General features: G+C 40.4%; 1 protein-coding gene across 14 annotated transcripts in view; it reads left to right on the forward strand.

Moving 5' to 3' along the window:
• LOC106977531 (mediator of RNA polymerase II transcription subunit 18) overlaps nt 1-19959 on the forward strand; it is a 131424-nt gene that overhangs the window by 97960 nt on the left and 13505 nt on the right. For 6 of the 14 annotated variants that reach the window (XM_027059893.2, XM_027059897.2, XM_027059894.2 and 3 more), the window contains 8 exons: nt 4637-4660; nt 6088-6261; nt 6689-6769; nt 10445-10609; nt 11141-11536; nt 15951-16551; nt 17880-18067; nt 19165-19318. In XM_027059893.2, the coding sequence (XP_026915694.1) occupies nt 4637-4660; nt 6088-6261; nt 6689-6769; nt 10445-10609; nt 11141-11536; nt 15951-16551; nt 17880-18067; nt 19165-19318 (1783 nt within the window). Of the gene's footprint in view, nt 1-908; nt 4665-6087; nt 6262-6688; nt 6770-10444; nt 10610-11140; nt 11537-15950; nt 16552-17879; nt 18068-19164; nt 19367-19959 lie in introns of those variants that run through there. The other 8 variants (XM_027059898.2, XM_053209951.1, XM_027059903.2 and 5 more) reach the window with 4 other exon arrangements.

Raw genomic sequence — 19959 nt, forward strand, 5'->3', positions numbered from 1 at the left:
ATACATTCTACACCTGAAAAATTTACATCTGATGAATTTAGGTCATCATTAAATTTGGTCTGTAACTCATTTTGCACAAGGTTTTTTACTCATGGCAAACAGGGGTGGGTGGTATGCTTGAAAGAATATGGGAGTAGGGGCGCCTGGGTGGCTCAGTCGGTTGAGCGTCTGGCTTCGGCTCAGGTCATGATCTCACGGTTTGTGAGTTCGAGCCCTGCGTCGGGCTCTGTGCTGACAGCTCAGAGCCTGGAGCCTGTTTCAGATTCTGTGTCTTCCTGTCTCTCTCTGCTCCTCCCCTGCTCGTGCTCTGTCTCTCTCTCTCTCTCTCTCTCTCTCAAAAATAAATAAACATTAAAAAAAATTGTTTTTAAAAAGAATATGGGAGTAGAAAGTATTGTTTGGGTAATCCAAATCCACTCACTTTAACATGTATTACTGCTCCAAATATCGAGGAAATATATCCTTGAGTAGTTTCAGACTGATTTTCATGTGGGAAATAATGCATTTTTATAGGAACATAGGTTTAGGGAGAATTGTTTTCTTTTGTGTACTTATGTATATGCTGGACTTGATTTTGACTCTAGCCATGATCTCACAGTTTGTGGGATGGAGCCTCACATCTGGCTCCACACTATCAGTGCAGAGCCTACTTGGGATCCTCTGTCTCCCTTTTTCTCTGCCCCTCTGCTCACTCATGCTCTCTCTCAAAATAAATTTAAAAACATTTAAAAAGCGCATTAAATATAAATGGACTAAACACTCTAAAGGACAACAATTGTCAAACTAGATAGAAAAACAAAATCAAGGCAAAAGTTTCATTAGATTGACACGGAATTTCATAATAATAAAAGGGTATTTTAATAGAAAGATATAACTCTAAATTTCTATATATCCAATAACATGGCTCAGGGTGCCTGGGTGGCTCAGTTGGTTACATTACTTTGGCTCAGGTCACAATCTTGCGGTTTGTGGGTTCGAGCCCTGCATCAGGGCTCTTTGCTGACAGCTTGGGGCCTGGAGCATGCTTCAGATTGTGTCTCCCTCTCTCTGCCCATCCCCCACTTGTGCTCTGTCTGTGTCAAAAATAAACGTTAAAAAAATTAAAATAAATAAAGTATAGGGGCTCCTGGGTGGCTCAGTCATTTGAGTATCCGACTTCAGCTCAGGTCATGATCTCACAGTTTTGTGAGTTCAAGCCCTGCATCGGGCTCTCTGCCCCTCCCCCGCTCTTGCTTTCAAAATAAATAAACATTTAAGAATATAAATAAATAAGAATTTTATAAAACAAGGGCACCTGGCTGGCTCAGTCAGAGGAACATGTGACTCTTAATCTCGGGGTTGTTACTTCTAGCCCCACATTGGGTATAGAGATTACTTAAAAATAAAATCATATTTTTAATTTATTTTTTTAAATTGTTTTTAAATGTTTATCTTAAAGAGACAGTGTGTGAACAGGAGAGGGGAAGAGAGAGAGGGAGACAGAATCCAAAGCAGGCTCAACGCTCCAAGCTGTCAACACAGAGCCTGACAGGGCTCGAACTCATGAACTGTAAGATAATGACCCGAGCCAAAGTTGGATGCTTAACTGACTGAGCCATCCAGGCGCCTCAGAAGTAAAATATTAACATATATGTATATGAAAAAAAAATTAATAGAACTAGAAAGTGAAAGAGACAAATCCATTTTCCTAAGTAGACATGTTAACATTCCTCTCTCAGTAATTTTTGGAACAAGCTGACAAATCAGAAAGGATATTAATGATTTAGATAACGTGATTAAACAACTTGACTTAATGGCATACATAAAACACTACGCTCAACTGCATAAGCTACCAGGTTTCCAAAGTGCACATGGAACACAATATAAATCTGGAAAAAAAAATAACTGCAAACTTTTTCATTGTTTATTTTTAATTTAAACTATATCTGAAACTAAGACGCAAAGGAAAGACCCTTACAGTTCTTCTGTAGGAATACTTATGCTTAAGTAGGAAACACTGAATGATGTTAGGATTTTCTACTTTGTTTTTCTTCAACAAAGAATAGGTTACATACAGAGCAGGTCTGCCTGTCTCTTTGAACATGCATACCATTTCCAGATAATAATCTGGGATTGGGTTTAACAAACCTGGCTGAACATAGGAATCACCTGTGAAGATTTTTTAAAAATAGATTTCTGGGTTCCACCACCTGGAGATTCTGTATTTTGAAAAGGTAACTGGGCTGATACCAAGTATTGAATGGATTTAGAAGTTACTGTAATGATGCTGTACTTGTCATATGGAGGGGAGGAGTGTGGAGAATATAAGAATATATGAAAATGTTATAAGAATGAATGAATTTGGGATAATAATTAGGTCAGGGCTGGGTGGTTCAGTGGCTGAACCCCCCCACTGCATAAGGCAAGAGGCATATATGCTTCTAAAAGTTTTATAAACATGAAAAGCAAGCACATTTGTATAAAATATCAAAGAAAAAGAGCTGTTCTCTCTCATTTTGTAATTTATTTTTTTCTTTGAAAAAAGAAAATTTAATGTTTATTTATTTTGAGAGCTAGTACAAGCAGGGGAGGGGCAGAGAGAGAGGGAGAGAGAATCCCAAGCAGGCCCAATGCAGGGCTCAAACTCATGAACCATGAGATCATGACCTGAGCTGAAATCAAGAGTCAGACACTTAACCAACTGATCCAACCAGGTGCCCCTTTCTCTGCTGTTCATATTCAGTGACCATATTCGGTAACTTTCTTTACACAAAGAAAGAGGAGGGCTATTCTTAGCAGTAGATGTGATGGCAGACATATTTGTTTTTATTATAGCTATTGGTATTTTCCACACACACTGTACTTTTGAATATAAACTGAACTTGTCTTGAGTTCATATGGCCAGCAGAGACGAATATGTTTGAAGATATCCTGATTTTACTGTTTTGAATATATAAGAGAAAGGGGACACATAAATCCATTGTATATAAGGAAGAATTCAAAGGGATGAACTAAGTTCTACCTCTGAAAATGGTTAGACACCTGGCAAGATAGACAGTAAGCCAGATTGGCTGTTTCATTCAAGGACTTGTCTGTGAATCCACTCTCACCTAAAATTCCTGAAGGTTTCTGGCTGCTTTTCCTTGTAAAAAATAGCACCTAGCACTCATGTCTTCTTTCATATTGTTAGTTGTTTTGTTTTTTGAGTTTTTATATTATCTTCCTTAGTGCTTTTAATCAAACAAGCATTTTCCTGTGTGTCATTTGGAGCTGAGTGAAGTTCATTCAGTAGGTGGGTCAGCAGGACATTTCAAGTTTCAGTCTCTCCTTGCCTCTAGCAAGTAAGGAGACTATGGACAGCTTATGGTACTTAGCTCCATTTCTGAAAGTGTTATCATTAACATATGTTAAATATTATATTGTATGGTATATCTGAAATGTCTTGAGGTCTCATTGACATCTCATGATTGGGAGAATACGGTCTTAAAGCATTGGCTCTTCAAAGCAACACCACGTGGGGTGCCTGGGTGTCTCAGTCAGTTAAGCATCCGGCTTTGGCTCGAGTCACGATCTCGCAGTTCGTGGGTTTGAATCCCACGTTGGGCTCTGTGCTGATAGTTCAGAGCCTGGAGCCTGCTTCGGATTCTGTATCTACCTCTTTCTCTGCACCTTTCCCACTCATGCTCTGTCTCTCGCCCTGTCACTCTCTCAAAAAAAAACATTAAAGAAGCAACACTAGAGGCGCCTGGGTGGCTCAGTTGATTAAGCGTCCCACTTTGGCTCAGGTCATGATGTCACCATTCGTGGGTTTGAGTCCCGCATCGGGCTCTGTGCTGACAGCTCAGAGCCTGAAGCCTGCTTCAGATTCTGTGTCTCCCTCTCTCTCTCTGCCCCTCCCCCGCTCACACTCTCAGAAATAAATAAGCACTTTTATAAAATAAAAAATAAGCAAGCAAGCAACACATGTATTTGCCCATGTGCCACCTCTGGGGCTCCATCCCAGGCACCACTGGGGGAATTTCTGTCACAGGAGATGTTCTGATGTCCGTGGCAAGTAAACTTATAAAAATATGGTCCAGCATTAGAACAATGAGATTCTCTTGCATATCATGGAAGTAATTAAAGTAGTAGAGACTCAGGATGTGTTCGAGTAAATCCTGTACCTGAAGAAAAGAGGCTCTGTCCTCTCCTCTCAATCTGTTGCACTTCAGTAACCAGGACCCTGTTTTGCCTGTCATCAATACACAGTCAAGTAATGCATCTAGCAGTCACTGCTGCACTCTAAACATGACAATTGTGTAAAGTCTGACTTTCATCAGCAGGCTTCCCTAAGACTCCCGTTTATCAACCAAAAAAGATTGAATTTTGCAAGTGTTTCTTAACAAAAAATTAGTGCTTGTTGATTATGTATTTTCTTTTATGAAAAAATATCTACAGTATTAAAGGAAATAATTTTTGAAGTGCATATGTTATGCCCGTTTATCCTCCCCAAGAAGAGCGTTATTTGCTTCAGATGTGAAATTGTGTACAATAAACATGTTAACTTATTACATGTGATAACATACTGTGTGGTCCTTGATGTATTTCTGTAAAGTAAAGGTTCCACTTTAATTTCAGGATGGTTATTCCACATGACTCTTTTTTTCTTCTCCTCTAGACTTCTCCAGAGAACCCTGGGACAGTAGGTGGAGTGCAAAGCTGTATTGTGTTGCCTTCCTGCTTTTTTTGTTGCTTTCCTGCTTTTATTTTTTTCTATTATTATTATTATTCTTGGCCCAGTCTTGGCTGCTCCTTTTTCTGCCACTAAAGCTAACTAACTAAAACCCTGCATGTGTGGTCATTATGAGAAACTCATGGCCATTCGTTTCAGTCCTGCACATACACCATGTCAGTTATGTTTCTTGTCATATCCTTAAGATCAGGATTGTCCCTAAAGCAATATTGTCATAGGCAAACTGGAATCTCACCTCTGATTTCCAAAAAGATTTCATTTAAAAAGAATTTTTTTAAGTTTATTTATTTATTTTGAGAGAGAGAGAGAAAGAGAGAGCACGAGCACGAGCAGGGCAGGGACAGAGAGAAAGGGAGAAGATTCCAAGCAGGCTCCAAACTGTCAGTGCGGAGCCTAGTGTCAGACTCGAGCTCACAAACTGTGAGATCGTGACCTGAGCTGAAACCAAGAGTTGGACACTTAACTGACTGAGCCACCCAGGAGCCCCAAGATATTTCTTTTTTTTTTTTTTCATGTTCATTTATTTTGAGAGGGGTGCAGAGAGAGAAAGGGAAAGAGAGAATCCCAAGCAGGCCCCATGCTTTCGGTGTGGAGCCCAACGCGGAGCTCAACCCCTCAAACTGTAAAATCATGACCTAAGCCGAAATCAGGAGTCGGATGCTTAACCAACTGAGCCACCCAAGTATCCCCAAAAAGATTTCATTTTCAAGCACTCTCTCTGTAATGCTCCAGGCCCCGTCCAGCGCTCCAAACGTAGGGTCTTGTGAAGGAAGAAAATAATCTGAAAAACAGATACAAGTAAGGTGTTAACACTTACTGTGTTACCCCCTCTGAACTGTTAATGTCCTGAGAGAGGAGGGCAGAGGGAGTGAAGTGTTTAGTAGAGAATGATGACTCCCTCACTAAAGATGGAACCCCCTGCTTCAGTGACATGGGAGGCAGTAGTGTTAGCTGGGGAGGGCCTCCCCAACGCCAAGAGGATGACAATGGCAACAGCAATAGGCCACACTGGGGCCAGATCTCATGCATATTGAAAAGACATCCACATTTGTGTGTTTGTGTGTGTGTGCGCACGCATGTGTGAGTACGCACGCCTTTAGAGGTTTTGAGCTGGTTATGATCATCTCATTGAATTTTTGTCCTAAAATGATGTCAGCTTGGTTTGGTTGTTTTTCCCTGTTAGTTATTTATCTGTTACGGATTTTGATGTTTGGTGTCCATGTGATGATGTCCAGGAATCTGTCTGCATGATTGTTTATCATTGCTCTGATCTTTTCCAACTACCACAGGAAGAGAGGGGAAGGGACCTTATAGAAATTATCCTGAAATAATAAATTGGCTGTTCCTTTCCCTGTGTGCCTTTCATCGTATCACAGAAGAAGCAAGCCAGCCCACCGCAGACCCAGGCATGGTCATGGACAGTGTGGAAGCAGGAGACATGACACCTCCCACCAAAAGGAAGAGCAAGTTCTCAGGCTTTGGCAAAATCTTCAAGCCCTGGAAATGGCGGAAAAAAAAAAGTAGTGATAAATTCAAAGAGACATCAGAAGGTGAGGTATTAAGATTTAAATTTATGTTCTGAGTTAAAGAGTTTCTTATTTTAGAAGTACCTAACTTTTTCATTCTCTTCCCAAGTTATTAGAACCCCCTATTTGAAGAAGGAATTCAAGCTTTTAGAAATAAAACCCAGCGGTCACTCACTAAGCCTTATGTACTGTAGCCTCATCCCCAGATTGCTATTTTAATGGGCTTAAAGTTTATCAAGTGATGAATAAGGATAGTTCCTTTTGGAAATGCTGCTTTCCCAATAACACAGGATATGAAATAAATTAAGTTTAAAGTTGAAGTTAGTTTTCCTGTTCTTTCTTTCCAGAAGATAGAAAATTGAACCACATTATTCTTGTGTCTGTCAAGTTAGAATGCTTAACGTTCACCTTTAACTGCCACATTGCTGAGTGTTTTCCAATTTAATGTTAGTTTTAGAGCGGAAAATATCTATGCGAAAACCGAGAGAAGAGCTGGTTAAAAGAGGGGTTCTTTTGGAAGACTCTGAGCAGGGTGAGTTTGTAAATAAACTACATATGTCTGTCTCTGTACACTTGTTGTTTGATCCTGACTAGGTATTTGAATTTTCTTTTGTTATTGATATTATTGGGAGGGAGAAGAGATTCTTTAAAACTGTTCATGCATCTGGAATTTTTTTTTTTTTAATTTCTATAAAAAGAGAAAAAACAACTCAGTGAAAGAATCTCCAGAAGCACTGGACAGTTCGCTAAAGAATACATACAAATGGGGGCACCTGGCTGCCTCAGTCGGTGGAGCATGCAACTCATGATGTCAGGGTCGAGTTCCACCCTCATGTTGAGCATAGAGATTACTTAAAAAAATTTTTTTAATAGTTTAGCCTAAACTACCTATCCGTGAAACCTGGAGGTATGCATACCTATGTGCCAGCATGTCCAGAACTTGGTATATACTCAACAAAAACATGTATACATGGGTATCAGGAGAACATATACATACAAATATGCTTGTAGCAGCAATATTTATTAACAGTAGAACAAAATTGGAAAGAATCCAAATGTCTACTGATAATAAAACATAAAAACAATCTGTGGAGGCGCCTGGGTGGCTCAGTCGGTTAAGTGTCTGACTCTTGATTTCAGCTCAGGTCATGATCTCATGATACCTGAGATTGAGCCCTGCGTTGGGCTTTGTGCTGACAGGGCAGAACCTGCTTGAGATTCTCTCTCTGTCTCCCTCTTTCTGCCCCTCCCCTGCTTGTGCTTCCTCTCTCTCTCTCAAAATGGATAAACATTTAAAAAAAGAATATCCAATAGAAGAAAAGATGGTTTCTTCAACAAATGGTGTTGGGAAAACTGGACAGCTACATGCATAAGAAAGAAACTGGACCACTTCCTTACACTATACATAAAAATAAATTCAAAATGGATCAAAGACCAGGGGGCGCCTGGGTGGCTCAGTCAGTTGAACATCCAGCTCTTGATTTCAGCTCAGGTCATAATACCAGCTTTGTGGGATCAAGCCCCGTGTCAGGCCTTGCAGTGAGTGTGGAGCTTACTTGGGATTCTCTCTCCCTCTGCCCCTCTTCCTGCTCATGTGCTCATCCTCTGTCTCTAAATTTAAAAAAATTAGAAAAAAAAAAAATTAAATAAAAAAATGGAATAAAGACCTAAATGTGAGACCTGTAACCATAAAATTCCTAGAAGGGAATATAGGCAGTAATCTCTTTGGCATCTCCTATAGAAACATTTTTCTAAATATGTCTCCTTTGGCAAGGGAAACAAAAGCAAAATTAAACTATCGGTACTCCACCAAAATAAAAAGCTTTTGCATGTTACAGGAAACTGTCAACAAAACAAAAAGATAACATGCCAAATGGGAGAAGATATTTGCAAATGATATATTCAGTAAAGGGTTAATATCCGATGAAATATGTAAAAAACTTCTACAACTCAACACCAAAAAAACAAATAACCCAGTTAAAAAATAGGCAGAAGACATGTATAGACATTTTTCCAAAGAAGAGATACAGATGGCCAACAGATACAAGAAGATACTCAGCATCACTAATCATCAGGGAAATGCAAATCAAAACCACAATGAAATAGATACCACGGCATACCTATCAGAATAGCTAGAATCAAAAACAAGAAATAACAGGTGTTGGCAACGATGTGGAGGAAAAGGAACTCTCATACACTGTTGGTGGGAATATAAACTGGTGCAGCCACTATGGAATACAGTATGGATGTTCCTCAAAAAAATAAAAATAGAATTACCATATGACCCAGTAATTCATTCATCTACTAGGTATTTACCCAAAGAAAACGAAAACACCATTTCAGAAAGATACATGCACCTCCATATCTATTGCAGCGTTATTTATAATAGCCAAGGTATAGAAACAAATGTCCACCCATTAATGAATGAATAAAGTATACACACACATACAATGGAGTATTAGCCATTAAAAACAAATGAAATCCTGCCATTTGCAGCAATGTGGATGGATCTAAGGATATAATGCTAAGTGAAATAAGTTAGAGAAAGACATACCATATGATTTCACTCATATGCGGAATTTAAGAAACAAATGAACAAAGGAAAAAGACACACAAAAAACTGACTCTTAAATATAGAGAATAAATTGGTGGTTGCCAGAGGGGAGGTAGGAGGTTGGGTCAGTGAAATAGGTGATGGGGCTTAAAGAATACACTTACCATGATGAGTAGAGTATAGTTGAGTCATTGTTGAGTCATTATATTGTACACATGAAACTAACACTGGATGTTATTTAACTTGAATTTAAAAATACATTAAAAAAATTTTTTTAAAGAACTTTCAGGGGCGCCTGGATGGCTGAGTGGGTTGAGCATCCATCCGACTTTGGCTCAGGTCATGATCTCACAGTTCTCACATAAGTTTGACCAACCCACGTTGGGCTCTTTGCTGTCAGCACAGAGCCCACCTCACATCCTCTGCCCCCTCTCTCTGCTCCTCCCTCACTCGCAGTGTGCCCTCTCTTTCTATCTCTCAAAAATAAGTTTATTTATTTAAAAAATAAAAGAGGGGTGCCTGGGTGGCTCAGTCGGTTAAGTATCTGACTTTGGCTCAGGTCATGATCTCATGATTCATGAATTCAAGTCCCGCTTGGGGTGAGCTCCTGCCCTGCTTCGGCTGAACCCACAAGTCACGCTTCGGCTGAGCCCTGCTTTTCTCTCTCTCTCTCTCTCTCTTTCTCTCTCTCTCTCTCTCTCTTTCTTTCTCCGTCTCTCCCCCTCTGCACCATGTCAGATTCTCTCTGTCTCTCTGCCCCTCACTCATTTGTGTTCTCTGAATGAATGAATGAATGAATAAATGAATGAATGAAATTTAAAGTAGACAATCCTAAATAAATAACTTGAGAGATAACTGACCACTTTTGCATATATTTTCCTAGCACATGCTGAGTAGAAACCAATTAATAATGTGTCTTAACCTTTCACTGTATGGTTTTCAAAAGTAGCAGTCTTTTTTGGCTTTGAAATGAGTCCTTGGTTTATAATCTAGAAATCCTATTTTTGTTAAGGCTGGGCCGTATTAACATAGTGGCAATTTACTGCATTTGCATAGTTGTCAATTTGCTACCTTGCCTGTTTTATTTTTTTATTTTTTAATGTTTATTTATTTTTGAGAGAGAGAGTGTGAACAGGGGAGGGGCCGAGAGAGAGGGAGACACAAGATATGAAGCAGGCTTCAGGCTCTAAGCTGTCAGCACAGAGCCCGACGTGGGGCTCAAACTCAAGAACGGTGAGATCATGACCTGAGCCAAAGTCAAATACTTAACCGACTGAGCCACCCAGGCACCCTGCTACCTTGCCTGTTTTAAAATAGTTGTCAGAATACTTTAGCTTGAGAAATATATTTTCATTTAGCACTCATTTGCTGTAGCCTCTTCACTACTTTCAGCCCAAGCTCTACCTCTTACTGACACTGCATAGATAATGGTTCTGTTTAGTCTAGTAGAAAGTGGTGGGTTGGGTGAAGGAGACTAGTCTCTGAGAACTTATTTCTATTACTACTATAAAAATCCAAATAATCTAGATCTGAATCATACACTCAAACAGGAAAGGGGAGAAAAGAGATAGGAAACGTTAGAAATCACCAGCTCTTCTCCCTGTCTGATCACACCAGTCCATCAGTCTTGCTCTTTTCTTTTTGACCTTGCAGGTGGTGAGGATCCAGGGAAATTGAGCCATGCCATGTTAAAGAATGGCCATACCACCCCCATAGGGAGTACCACATCTTCTAGTTCAGTCCAAGCAGATGAAGAGTCAGGAAGAATCACAAGTCTTAGGAAACCTGTCCCAGAAGAGTACCCAAAGAAGCGACTAGGTAAGAAACTCAATTTTTCAGTGTAAGAGCCATGGATCAATCATTCTTGTTTAATTCAGGGTTTTGCTAGAGCCAGGGGGGAAATAAAATCCAGAGGGAATTCTTTTCTCCTTTAGCAATTCCTCAGCTAGTTGCAACTGTAAGTGGAATTTTCCCTTTCTCATTCTTGCATTCACAAAATACCTAATTTGTAATTCTCAAGGACGGAAGAGAATGTTAAGTGTCAGATACCCGTAGGACTTTTTTGCGCTATACATTCCTCCTCTCCCACCTGTGGGATTCTGTGCCTCCTCCAGTTGCCCGGCCCTTGTGTGAAGAATCAGTCCCATATAGGCCTCTCTTACTTTGAGATTGTGATTGAGAGAAAGTGTCCTATACTTTAAGTATGTTGAGGTTGGGGAACTTTGCCTGTAAACGAATCTACACGTTAAATAATGGAGGAAGCTGACCACGAGTCTATAGATGTGTTAGCTTTTTTCAATCTTGTTATTCTTTTTTCTCTTTTAAATCATATCTGTCATTATTACACAGGCTCAACTGGAAGCCAGCCTAATTCCGAAGCAGAGTCCGTTCCTGAGAATGTACCCAAACAGCCTTTACTTCCCCCTAAAAGACCCTTGTCCTCTTCTCACGAAGCAAACGAAGGGCAAGCAAAGGATGCCACTTCCTCTGGCGGCGCAGCAAGGTCCATCTCCTCCACCTCCATTGCCGCCTCCACCTCAGCACCTGCCGCCGCCACTCCTGCCACCAACCCAGCAAAAACTGTTAGTTCCTCTGTCCCCCCCTCCCCAGCGCCCAGGACTCTGCCTGCCACTCCTGCCAGCACTAACACTACTGCCACCCCGAGCCTCACTCATACGGTCCCTGCCAAGCAGCCCCCTATCCCTCCCCCTAAACCAGCTCACAGAAATAGCAACCCTGTCATTGGTAAGTAAGTCTTGAGGTTTCCGTTGCTCGGGTTTGGTTTGGTTTGATTTTGGATGGTTGTTTTATTGGAAAACTGGTATAATATTGATTTGGTCTGTGAGAGAGTTCTCCATGTCATGTCCCTTTGGATGCCCTCGATATGGAGAAAAGTCTTGAAGATGAGGCAGATAACTAGGAATGAAAACAGACAGGGAGCAGATATCACTAAAACTAAGCTCCAGTTTGGTCAGGAGTGGTGGGGAGTATCTATTTTCCTAAAACAGTATTTCTGAAATACGGTTTATAGTTGGGGGACTGGATGTGAGGACCACAACAGGTTCTGACCTGCGTGAAGAAAAGGGTTGTTTTTGGTTTTTTTTTTTTTTAACCTACTTTAAACCACCAGCATCTGCCTTTAGCATGAGCCCAACAGATAAAAAGGTGATTGTATAGATGCCTGTGTAACTTATGATTCAGTGTCTGGCATGATACCTTCATGCAAACTGCAAAAGATATTATTCAAAGTGTCTTGATAAAATCATGTTTTTATCTTGGGAAGAGTCAAGAATGCTACTCTTAGTAAAATAAGTGGCAGAAGAAAGAAAACTTGGAAGATAACCAGCGCACTTACCAGTTTAGTAAATTTTTTTTTAAGTTTATTATTTATTTTGAGAGAGAAAGAGCTGGAGAGGGGCAGAGAGAGAGGGAGAAACAATCCCAAGCAGGCTCCGTGCTGTCAGTACAGAGCCCAAAACGGGGCTCAGTCTCATAAATTGTGAGATCAAGACCTGAGCCGAAATCGAGAGTACTGAGCCACCCAGGTGCCCCAATTTAGTACATTTTTTTATATTTACCTGAAGTCCTGTTTAGGTCTGCTTTTCTGTACATAATTGCAGACCTTCTTAGAGGAAATTATGAGAAGGGGAGGAGAGGAAAGAGGTAGTTTTTCAGGAAAAATAATACAAGGCTTAGTACTGCTTGAAGTTCTTGTTCGTGATTGAAGGGAGGAATAAAGTATGCTCGTTAAACAGTTAATACCGCCAACTTGTGTAGGTTGACAAGAACCCTGAAAAACAGGCTTAGAATTCATTGTGAGTATGACAGGTTGGAGTAGCTTGATTACAGAAAGGACGGTGGTTATTATTGTTATCACCAACCTAGATGGACAGTCTGTGTTGACTTATCTCTGAGGAACTTGAGCTGCTTTCATATACTTGGCTGTCAGAGCCTCCTTGTGAAGTAGGAAGCCGATTTTATCTATTATATGGTTAGGGCAATTATAACATGAAGAACTTGTGACTCACTCAGGGTTGCAGTTAATGAGAAATAGAAACCAAACATAGGCTTTTCAGCTCTTGAGCCCAGACTTCTGTCCTGTACACTGATATTCTCAAACTGCTGTCTAAACAAGCTCTCTTCTCGATCAACCTAGAGGACTTGTGAAACACAGATTGCTGGGCCCTGCTCTTAGAGTTTCTGAACCAGTAAGTCTAGGGTGGGCCTGAGAATTTGCGTTTCTAGTAAGTTCCCAGATGATGCTGATGCTACATATATGGGGACCACACATTGAGAACCATTGCTCTAAAGCAGTAATACTTCACTCTTTTCGGGGTAAGACAATTATAAAAAATAATAATATGTGTACTGTAACCTGGGCTGAACCTTAGAGGCCATGCTTGGCCTAAGGTGAATAGCCCAAAGCAATAGGTCTTGTGACTAGGGGATCAACATCAGTCCTGAGTGGTCCTCAGCAGAAGGAGAAAAATAGGAGAGTTTTTATAAGTTTTTATTAAGGCTAAATAGCTATGATTTAAAGGACTACCCTTTATTCTGAAATTATGACCTTCCTAATTCTTTGATGTTAAAAAGCCATTTCTTTCATGAAAGGATTCTGTTCACAAATGGTTTGCTTAGTATTAAGTCTTGGAAATATTAAAAATTGACAACCTGAGGTTGGTTGAGATTTTCATTTTAGTTTTATTGGTTCATGAGATCCAAACATTTGGAAACTACTGCTTTAGACATTGCTATGTCTACTGACAGGCATAACAGTGTTAGGACTAAGAACTAATTAGGACAGAGGGAGGACCATCATAAATAGCTGAACAGATGAAGGGAATTTGTAACCCCTCCAATGAGCATTCTGGCATCTTCCCCTCAAAATTACAACCAAGTGTCCTTGCAAGGATAAATATAAGACAGTTCACTTCCTTAATATTTTGAGGTATGTGTGAGTGTATATATATATATATATATATATATATATATATATTCCTTAAATCACCAAAGATAATTTACCTTATCAATTCAAACAGTAAAATAATCAAATTTGGTCCCATCAGGTGTAGATTTTGTTGCAAATGGAATTTATAACTGCTATTTTTAGAGAGGCAACAAAAGTCCAGTCTACCCAAAAATAATCTCTTTCATTGAAGCTAAAATTAATTTTTTTTAAATTTTAATATTTAAAAGTAATATTTTTTGTGTGTGTATGCAATGTTTTTCTAGAAAGTCTTTTAAAAATTTAAGGGATGCTTGGGTAGCTCAGTCAGTTAAGCGTCCAATTTTTGGTTTCCACTGAGGTCATGATCTCACGGTTCTTGTTTTTGAGCCCCATGTCATTCTCCACACTGACAGTGTGGAGCCTGCTTGGGACTCTAATCCCTCTCTCTCAAAAATAAATAAACATTTTTTTTTTAATTTACTTAAGATATATAACACTGTATGTTATTTATACTGGAATTAAATTTTTAAGTGCATTTGGGCATTTATAATATATAAAAAGCTAAAGGTTATTAAAATAATATAAAGCTAGGGGCGCCTGGGTGGCTCAGTCAGTTGGGCATCTGACTTCGGCTCAGGTCATGATCTCAGTTCATGGGTTCGAGCCCTGCGTCGGCTCTGTGCTGACAGCTCGGAGCCTGGAACCTGCTTCGGTTTCTGTGTCTCCCTCTCTCTGCCCTTTCCCCTCTCATGCTCTGTCTCTCTCTGTCTCTCAAAGATGAATAAACGTTAAGAAAAAAAAATTTTTTTTAAATAATATAAAGCTAATTTATTCACAATCAATTATGATTATCTCACATATTTAAATTATTTTCATAATTTAGCCTATGGGCAAGTAGGTATGCCTAATAAAATGTATATATAGTTAAAACCGAAAAAAAATTACTTATGATAAATGACATTAAAACATTATCAAATTAGCTAGCTTTTTACTTTAAATGCTACCAGTAGAGTGGGACTTAGGGCAAGTAAATTTTTATTTCAGGGGACCTTGAGGTGTTGCTCTCTTGGTAAGACATCTGGAACCATTTGAAAACAAGTGGTGTGACCAAAATTAGGGTTTTGAGTGAAGGATGAGGGGTTGGTGATCAAGAGACATACTATTTAATTACTTTGCAGGATTAGCTCCTGCGTGATATGATGATCCATTTCTTAAAGGCCATTTGGAGCCCTCCAAAGGGACTTTGCTGACTCAAAACCTCAGTCATTGTGGGCTTGGGGGAATCACATAGGGGTGCATACTGACCTGATACAAGGTAGGAGCCTCTAGTCTCATAAACGTGTATCGAGGATCCACTGTGTGCCAAGCACTATGCCCACCTCTGTGGATATGCTGATGGAAACAAGGAACCTATAGTAGAGCGGGGAGTGCAGATGAAGGTTTGGGTGTAAAGGATAAGAGGTATGGACAGTAATAAGAATCACAAAGACAGTGGGATCAAAGACAGAGGGATCTGGAGTCTAATGATAAGACCTGGGAACTAGCTGAGCCCCTGCCTGTGTGTTGTCTGATCTTGGCAGGTCACCTAATTTCTGTGGCTTCAGCTTTTCCTTCTGTAAAATGGTAAAGATAATCTCCTGTGTAAGGAGAATCTGAAGTTAAGGATAGCAGAGCACTTTGATTTTCTCAAAGACCTTTGTATTTGCTATAAAAAGTCAGGATGTCATTACTGCTAATTTTATAATGCAGAGCTGGGATATCTAGATGTTATTATTTATCAAGCTGTGGTAACAATGCCTGATAGTGTTTGGGGTTTTTGTTTTTTTTTTTTTTTTTTAGGGCTACCTTCATGTCTAAATTTTTTAATGGCATTCTGTTAGACAAAAAAACTCACCCACATTCTTTATCTCTTTATATTAACTTTATCTACCTCAAGTCATAAAAAGTTGTCATGTTAGAGCAAAGAAGTAAGAATTACTTTTCACCAGAGTATTAAGGTAGTGGTCTTCCTGCATGCCTGTACATTTATTAGGCTTCCTAGATACCTAAATACAAATTTCATTTCGGCACGCGATATCTAGGATGTGGCAAAGTCAAGAAATGGATTGGTTTGCCTAAAAGCTAAGAGTAAGCTCAGTTCTAATCTAGGCCTTAGGCTGGCCCCTCATTGTGAAGCCATCTTAAATTGAGGTGTTATTCTCTCTTTTCCAGCTGAACTGTCCCAGGCAATAAACAGCGGTACATTGTTATCAAAACCATCCCCACCTTTACCACCAAAGAGAGGCATTCCGTCAGCCTTGGTACCCACCTTGGAGTCTCCTGCCACCGCCACCGCCACAAAAGCACCATCTGATCAGAGAGAAAAGAGCACATGCTCTGTGGGCTCTGAACCACTGTTGATGATCCCACCTCTCTCTCCGTCCCCACCGCTGCCTACTCATACACCTCCTGAACCCCCACGGTCCCCTCCATTCCCTGCTAAGACTTTTCAAGTTGTGCCAGAAATTGAGTTACCACCGTCCTTAGACCTACCCCAGGAGGTTTCCCAGCAAGAAGATCAGAAAAAGGAAGTGCCTAAGAGAATGTTGGACCACAGCTTTGGAGAGCCCCATGTACCCTGTAGGCTGCCTCCACTCCCACTGCATATCCGAATCCAGCAGGCCCTGACCAGCCCGCTTCCCATGACTCCTCCCTTGGAAGGCTCTCACAGAGCTCACTCCTTGCTCTTTGAGTACAGTGACAACTTTTCTGAGGACAGCAGCACCCTAGGTCGGACCAGGTCACTTCCCATCACTATTGAAATGCTGAAAGTGTGAGTGCCTTTAAAGCTTGCCTTTTGTTTCCTCTTCTTTACTCTAGGTAGCCCTTCTCGGGGAAAATTGCTTATAAAAAGAAAATGTGAATAAATTTAAAGTAAGAATACTCAACAAATAAGACATGTTCTAAAGTTTGGACATCATTTACTCTGCTGATTTCTATAACATTGTTTCCACAGCAGTCACAAACATCTGTACTTGAAAATTAAAACCACTTTATTTTTTGTACATGATACAGGGAGGCAGTGTAACAGGGTACTTAAGGAGCATTGATGTTGGAGTAAAATAGCTCTGGGTTCAAATCCCACCTCCACCTCTTCCTGGCTTGTAGTAGTGTACGTTCCTTAACTTTTCTGCTCTTGAGCTGTCTACCCATAAACGGAGTAATCCCCACCCATAGGCTTGTGAGGATGAAATTCGACAAATCTGAAAGTCTGGGACCTGGCACCTGAACTCGGTGGAGCGGGACAGAGAGCAGTTTGGAGAAAAAGAAGGGAACTCTGAAAGATAGCTCAGTGTTCCAGCCTCATAGACTGGACCTGGCCATTGTATTCTTTCCCTCATCTGTCCCCAGACACCTTGCCTTTTTAAAATTCCAACGATGTGTGACTAAAGGTTAACACTTTTTGGCCATTTGGAGATTTGCCTTGCTAGCTAAAAGAATTGTCACAGAGCTGTTGCGGCATACTGCTAATTAGTTGCTTTGCCATAATCTTTGTACCTGCGGGTATAATTTTTTTACTTCCTGGAAAGAGACCGTTTAGGAGTTCAAGATAGACTAAGTCAGTTTTATGCCTGCACAATAGAAAGGGGAGAAGTTAGTTTTCATCTTTGCTTCTTTGGATTAGATTATCATTTTGTCCCACTCCATTGTTAAACCAAGGGAAATAAATGGGTTAAATGTCTTTATTGCATATCTTCCATGAGCCAGATACAGTGTTAGATGCTCTGTGGTCTTCTCACTTAATCAGCCCAAAACAGACTTGAATCTCACATGTAGATCATTAGGGCCCTGTGTGCCAAACACTAATACAGTCTAGAATTTATCTGTTTGTCACAACAAGCCTCGGAGGTAAGTATCATTCACATTTACAGAAAAGCTAAATAACTTACAAGCTATGAATAAGTTGTAGAGCTAGGATTTAAACCCAGAGCCTTTTAGATTAATAGCTGCTAAAAAGTTTCTTAGCAAGATGGTTAAAGTTAAGGGAAGGAATAAATTTTTTCATTTGTGGAGTTTTCCATAGTTATTCAGTACTTTGCCATGCAAATCAGTTACCTGTTATGTTTCTGAAAGGAAAACATAATTATATTCATTTGTTAGTCCAGACGATGAAGAGGAGGAGGAGCAGACCCCCCCATCTGCATTCACTGAAGATGTGGCATCTACCTCAGTTGTTCCCAAACTGCCACGGTGTCTGCAGGAAGAGGAGGAAGAGAAGGAGAGTGACTCTGATTCAGAAGGTCCCATTCAGTACCGAGATGAAGAGGATGAAGAGGAGAGCCATCATAGTAAGAAAGGGAAAAGCACAGGAGAGAATTATTTTACCGATAAAGCTGCTCTTAGCAAATATAAGACGAATGGAAATAGGCACTCTCCCATCAGGTCATCTGGTAACTGATACTGGAGGCCATTGTGAAGGAGCCTTGTCCCTGCTGTTCCCACTGTTCTAACAAGGCAGTGAGAGGGAGCCAAGTAGATTGAGTCATGCAGGTTTTTATTTGTTTGTGATTGAAAAATTATTTACCTTAATGGTATTAAAGAATTAGCAGAAGAAAGTTGGTATTTGAGCTGCATTGAAAAGACATAGTGATCCTCTGCTTTAGTCTCATGAACTTACTGTGTCCATGGGGCAAAGAAAAAAATCCATGTTCATGTACGCAAATCTGCAGATAATGGAATCCTGATTCCTAAAAATGAGAAGGCAGCTTTAAGAATAGGAATCTTGGGGGTGCCTGGGTGACTCCTCAGACATTCGACTTTGGCTCAGGTCATGATCTCACGGTTCATGGGTTTGAGCCCTGCATCAGGCTCTGTGCTGACAGCTCAAAGCCTGGAGCCTGCTTTGGATACTGTGTCTCCTTCTCTCTCTGCCCGTCCCCTACTTTTAATGCTTTAAATAAGCATTAAAAAAAACTTAAAAAGAATAGGAATCTTGGGGTGCCAGGCTGGCTCAGCCCGTGGAGCATATGACTGTTGATCTCAAGATCATGAGTTCAAGCCCCATTTTGGGTGTAGAGCTTACTTTAAAAAAAAAAAAAAAAAAAAAAAAAGAATGGGAATCTTAGGTGTGTTAATGCAAATGCCTTTGTGTTGTAATTCGGAGGGCTATCCCATGTTTAGATTCTTGTTCTTTTAGCAACCTTCTTTAGAAGGAACGTAGAGAAATGTAGAAGACAGAAGGTATCTTTAGCCCAACTGAATCCATCTGGCTAATTAGATTTTTAGAGGTCTTCAGCTTTACCCCCCACCTCTACATTAGCTGAGTTACCTGGAGGCCAAGTAGAAAGCTGAGAGTTGCGATACTGTTTGTTCAGACTCTTGTCTAGTTCCAGGTGAGGTTGGTTGAGCCTTAGTGTCTACTTTTTTTTCTTCCCCTTGTGCAAAGGTGCTCTGGCCAACAAAGTGAAGAGGAAGGACACACTGGCAATGAAGCTGAACCACAGACCCAGTGAACCAGAGCTGAACATGAATTCCTGGCCTCGGAAAAGCAAAGAGGAGTGGAATGAAATACGGCACCAGATTGGGAACACACTGATCCGGTAGTTCTTTGCTTAGAATACATGGATTTTATTTGATTTGGCCAGTAGGTGTGTTAGATACTTACTTTGTGGTGCATTCACTTACCTTTTTTTCTTTTTTGATTTTAGAAACAGCGTAATTTTTAAAAATAAACATTGTACACACTTGGATATCCTCTTGGAACTTGAAAATTAAGGAACCAAATGGCTCTTGGAGCTTTAAACCATGAGATAGACATAAATACGGCTTTTAAATTTTCTAGGGACGCCTGGGTGGCTCAGTCAGTTAAGTGTCTGACTTCGGCTCAGGTCGTGATCTCACGGTTTGTCAGTCTGAGCCCTGCATCGAGCTCTCTGCTCTCTGCATAGCCTACTTTGGATCCTCTGTCCCCTTCTCTCTCTGTCCCTCCCCCACTGCCTGTACTCACACTCTCCCTCCCCCTCTCTCTCTGTCTCTCTTTGTCTCTCTCAAAAATAAATAAACAGAAAAAAATAAAAGTTTCTAGAGAATCTGTCTCAGTCAGTAGAGTATGTGACTGTTGATCTGGGGCTCCTGAGTTCAAGCCCCATATTGAGCATGGAGCTTACTTAAAAAAAAATTTTTAAGTAACTCACGTGGTTCCCAGGCCAGCAAGACTCCTCTGTCATGTATCCAGTTACTC

This window comes from Acinonyx jubatus, chromosome C1 (assembly GCF_027475565.1).
Source record: "Acinonyx jubatus isolate Ajub_Pintada_27869175 chromosome C1, VMU_Ajub_asm_v1.0, whole genome shotgun sequence".
NCBI lineage: Eukaryota > Metazoa > Chordata > Mammalia > Carnivora > Felidae > Acinonyx > Acinonyx jubatus.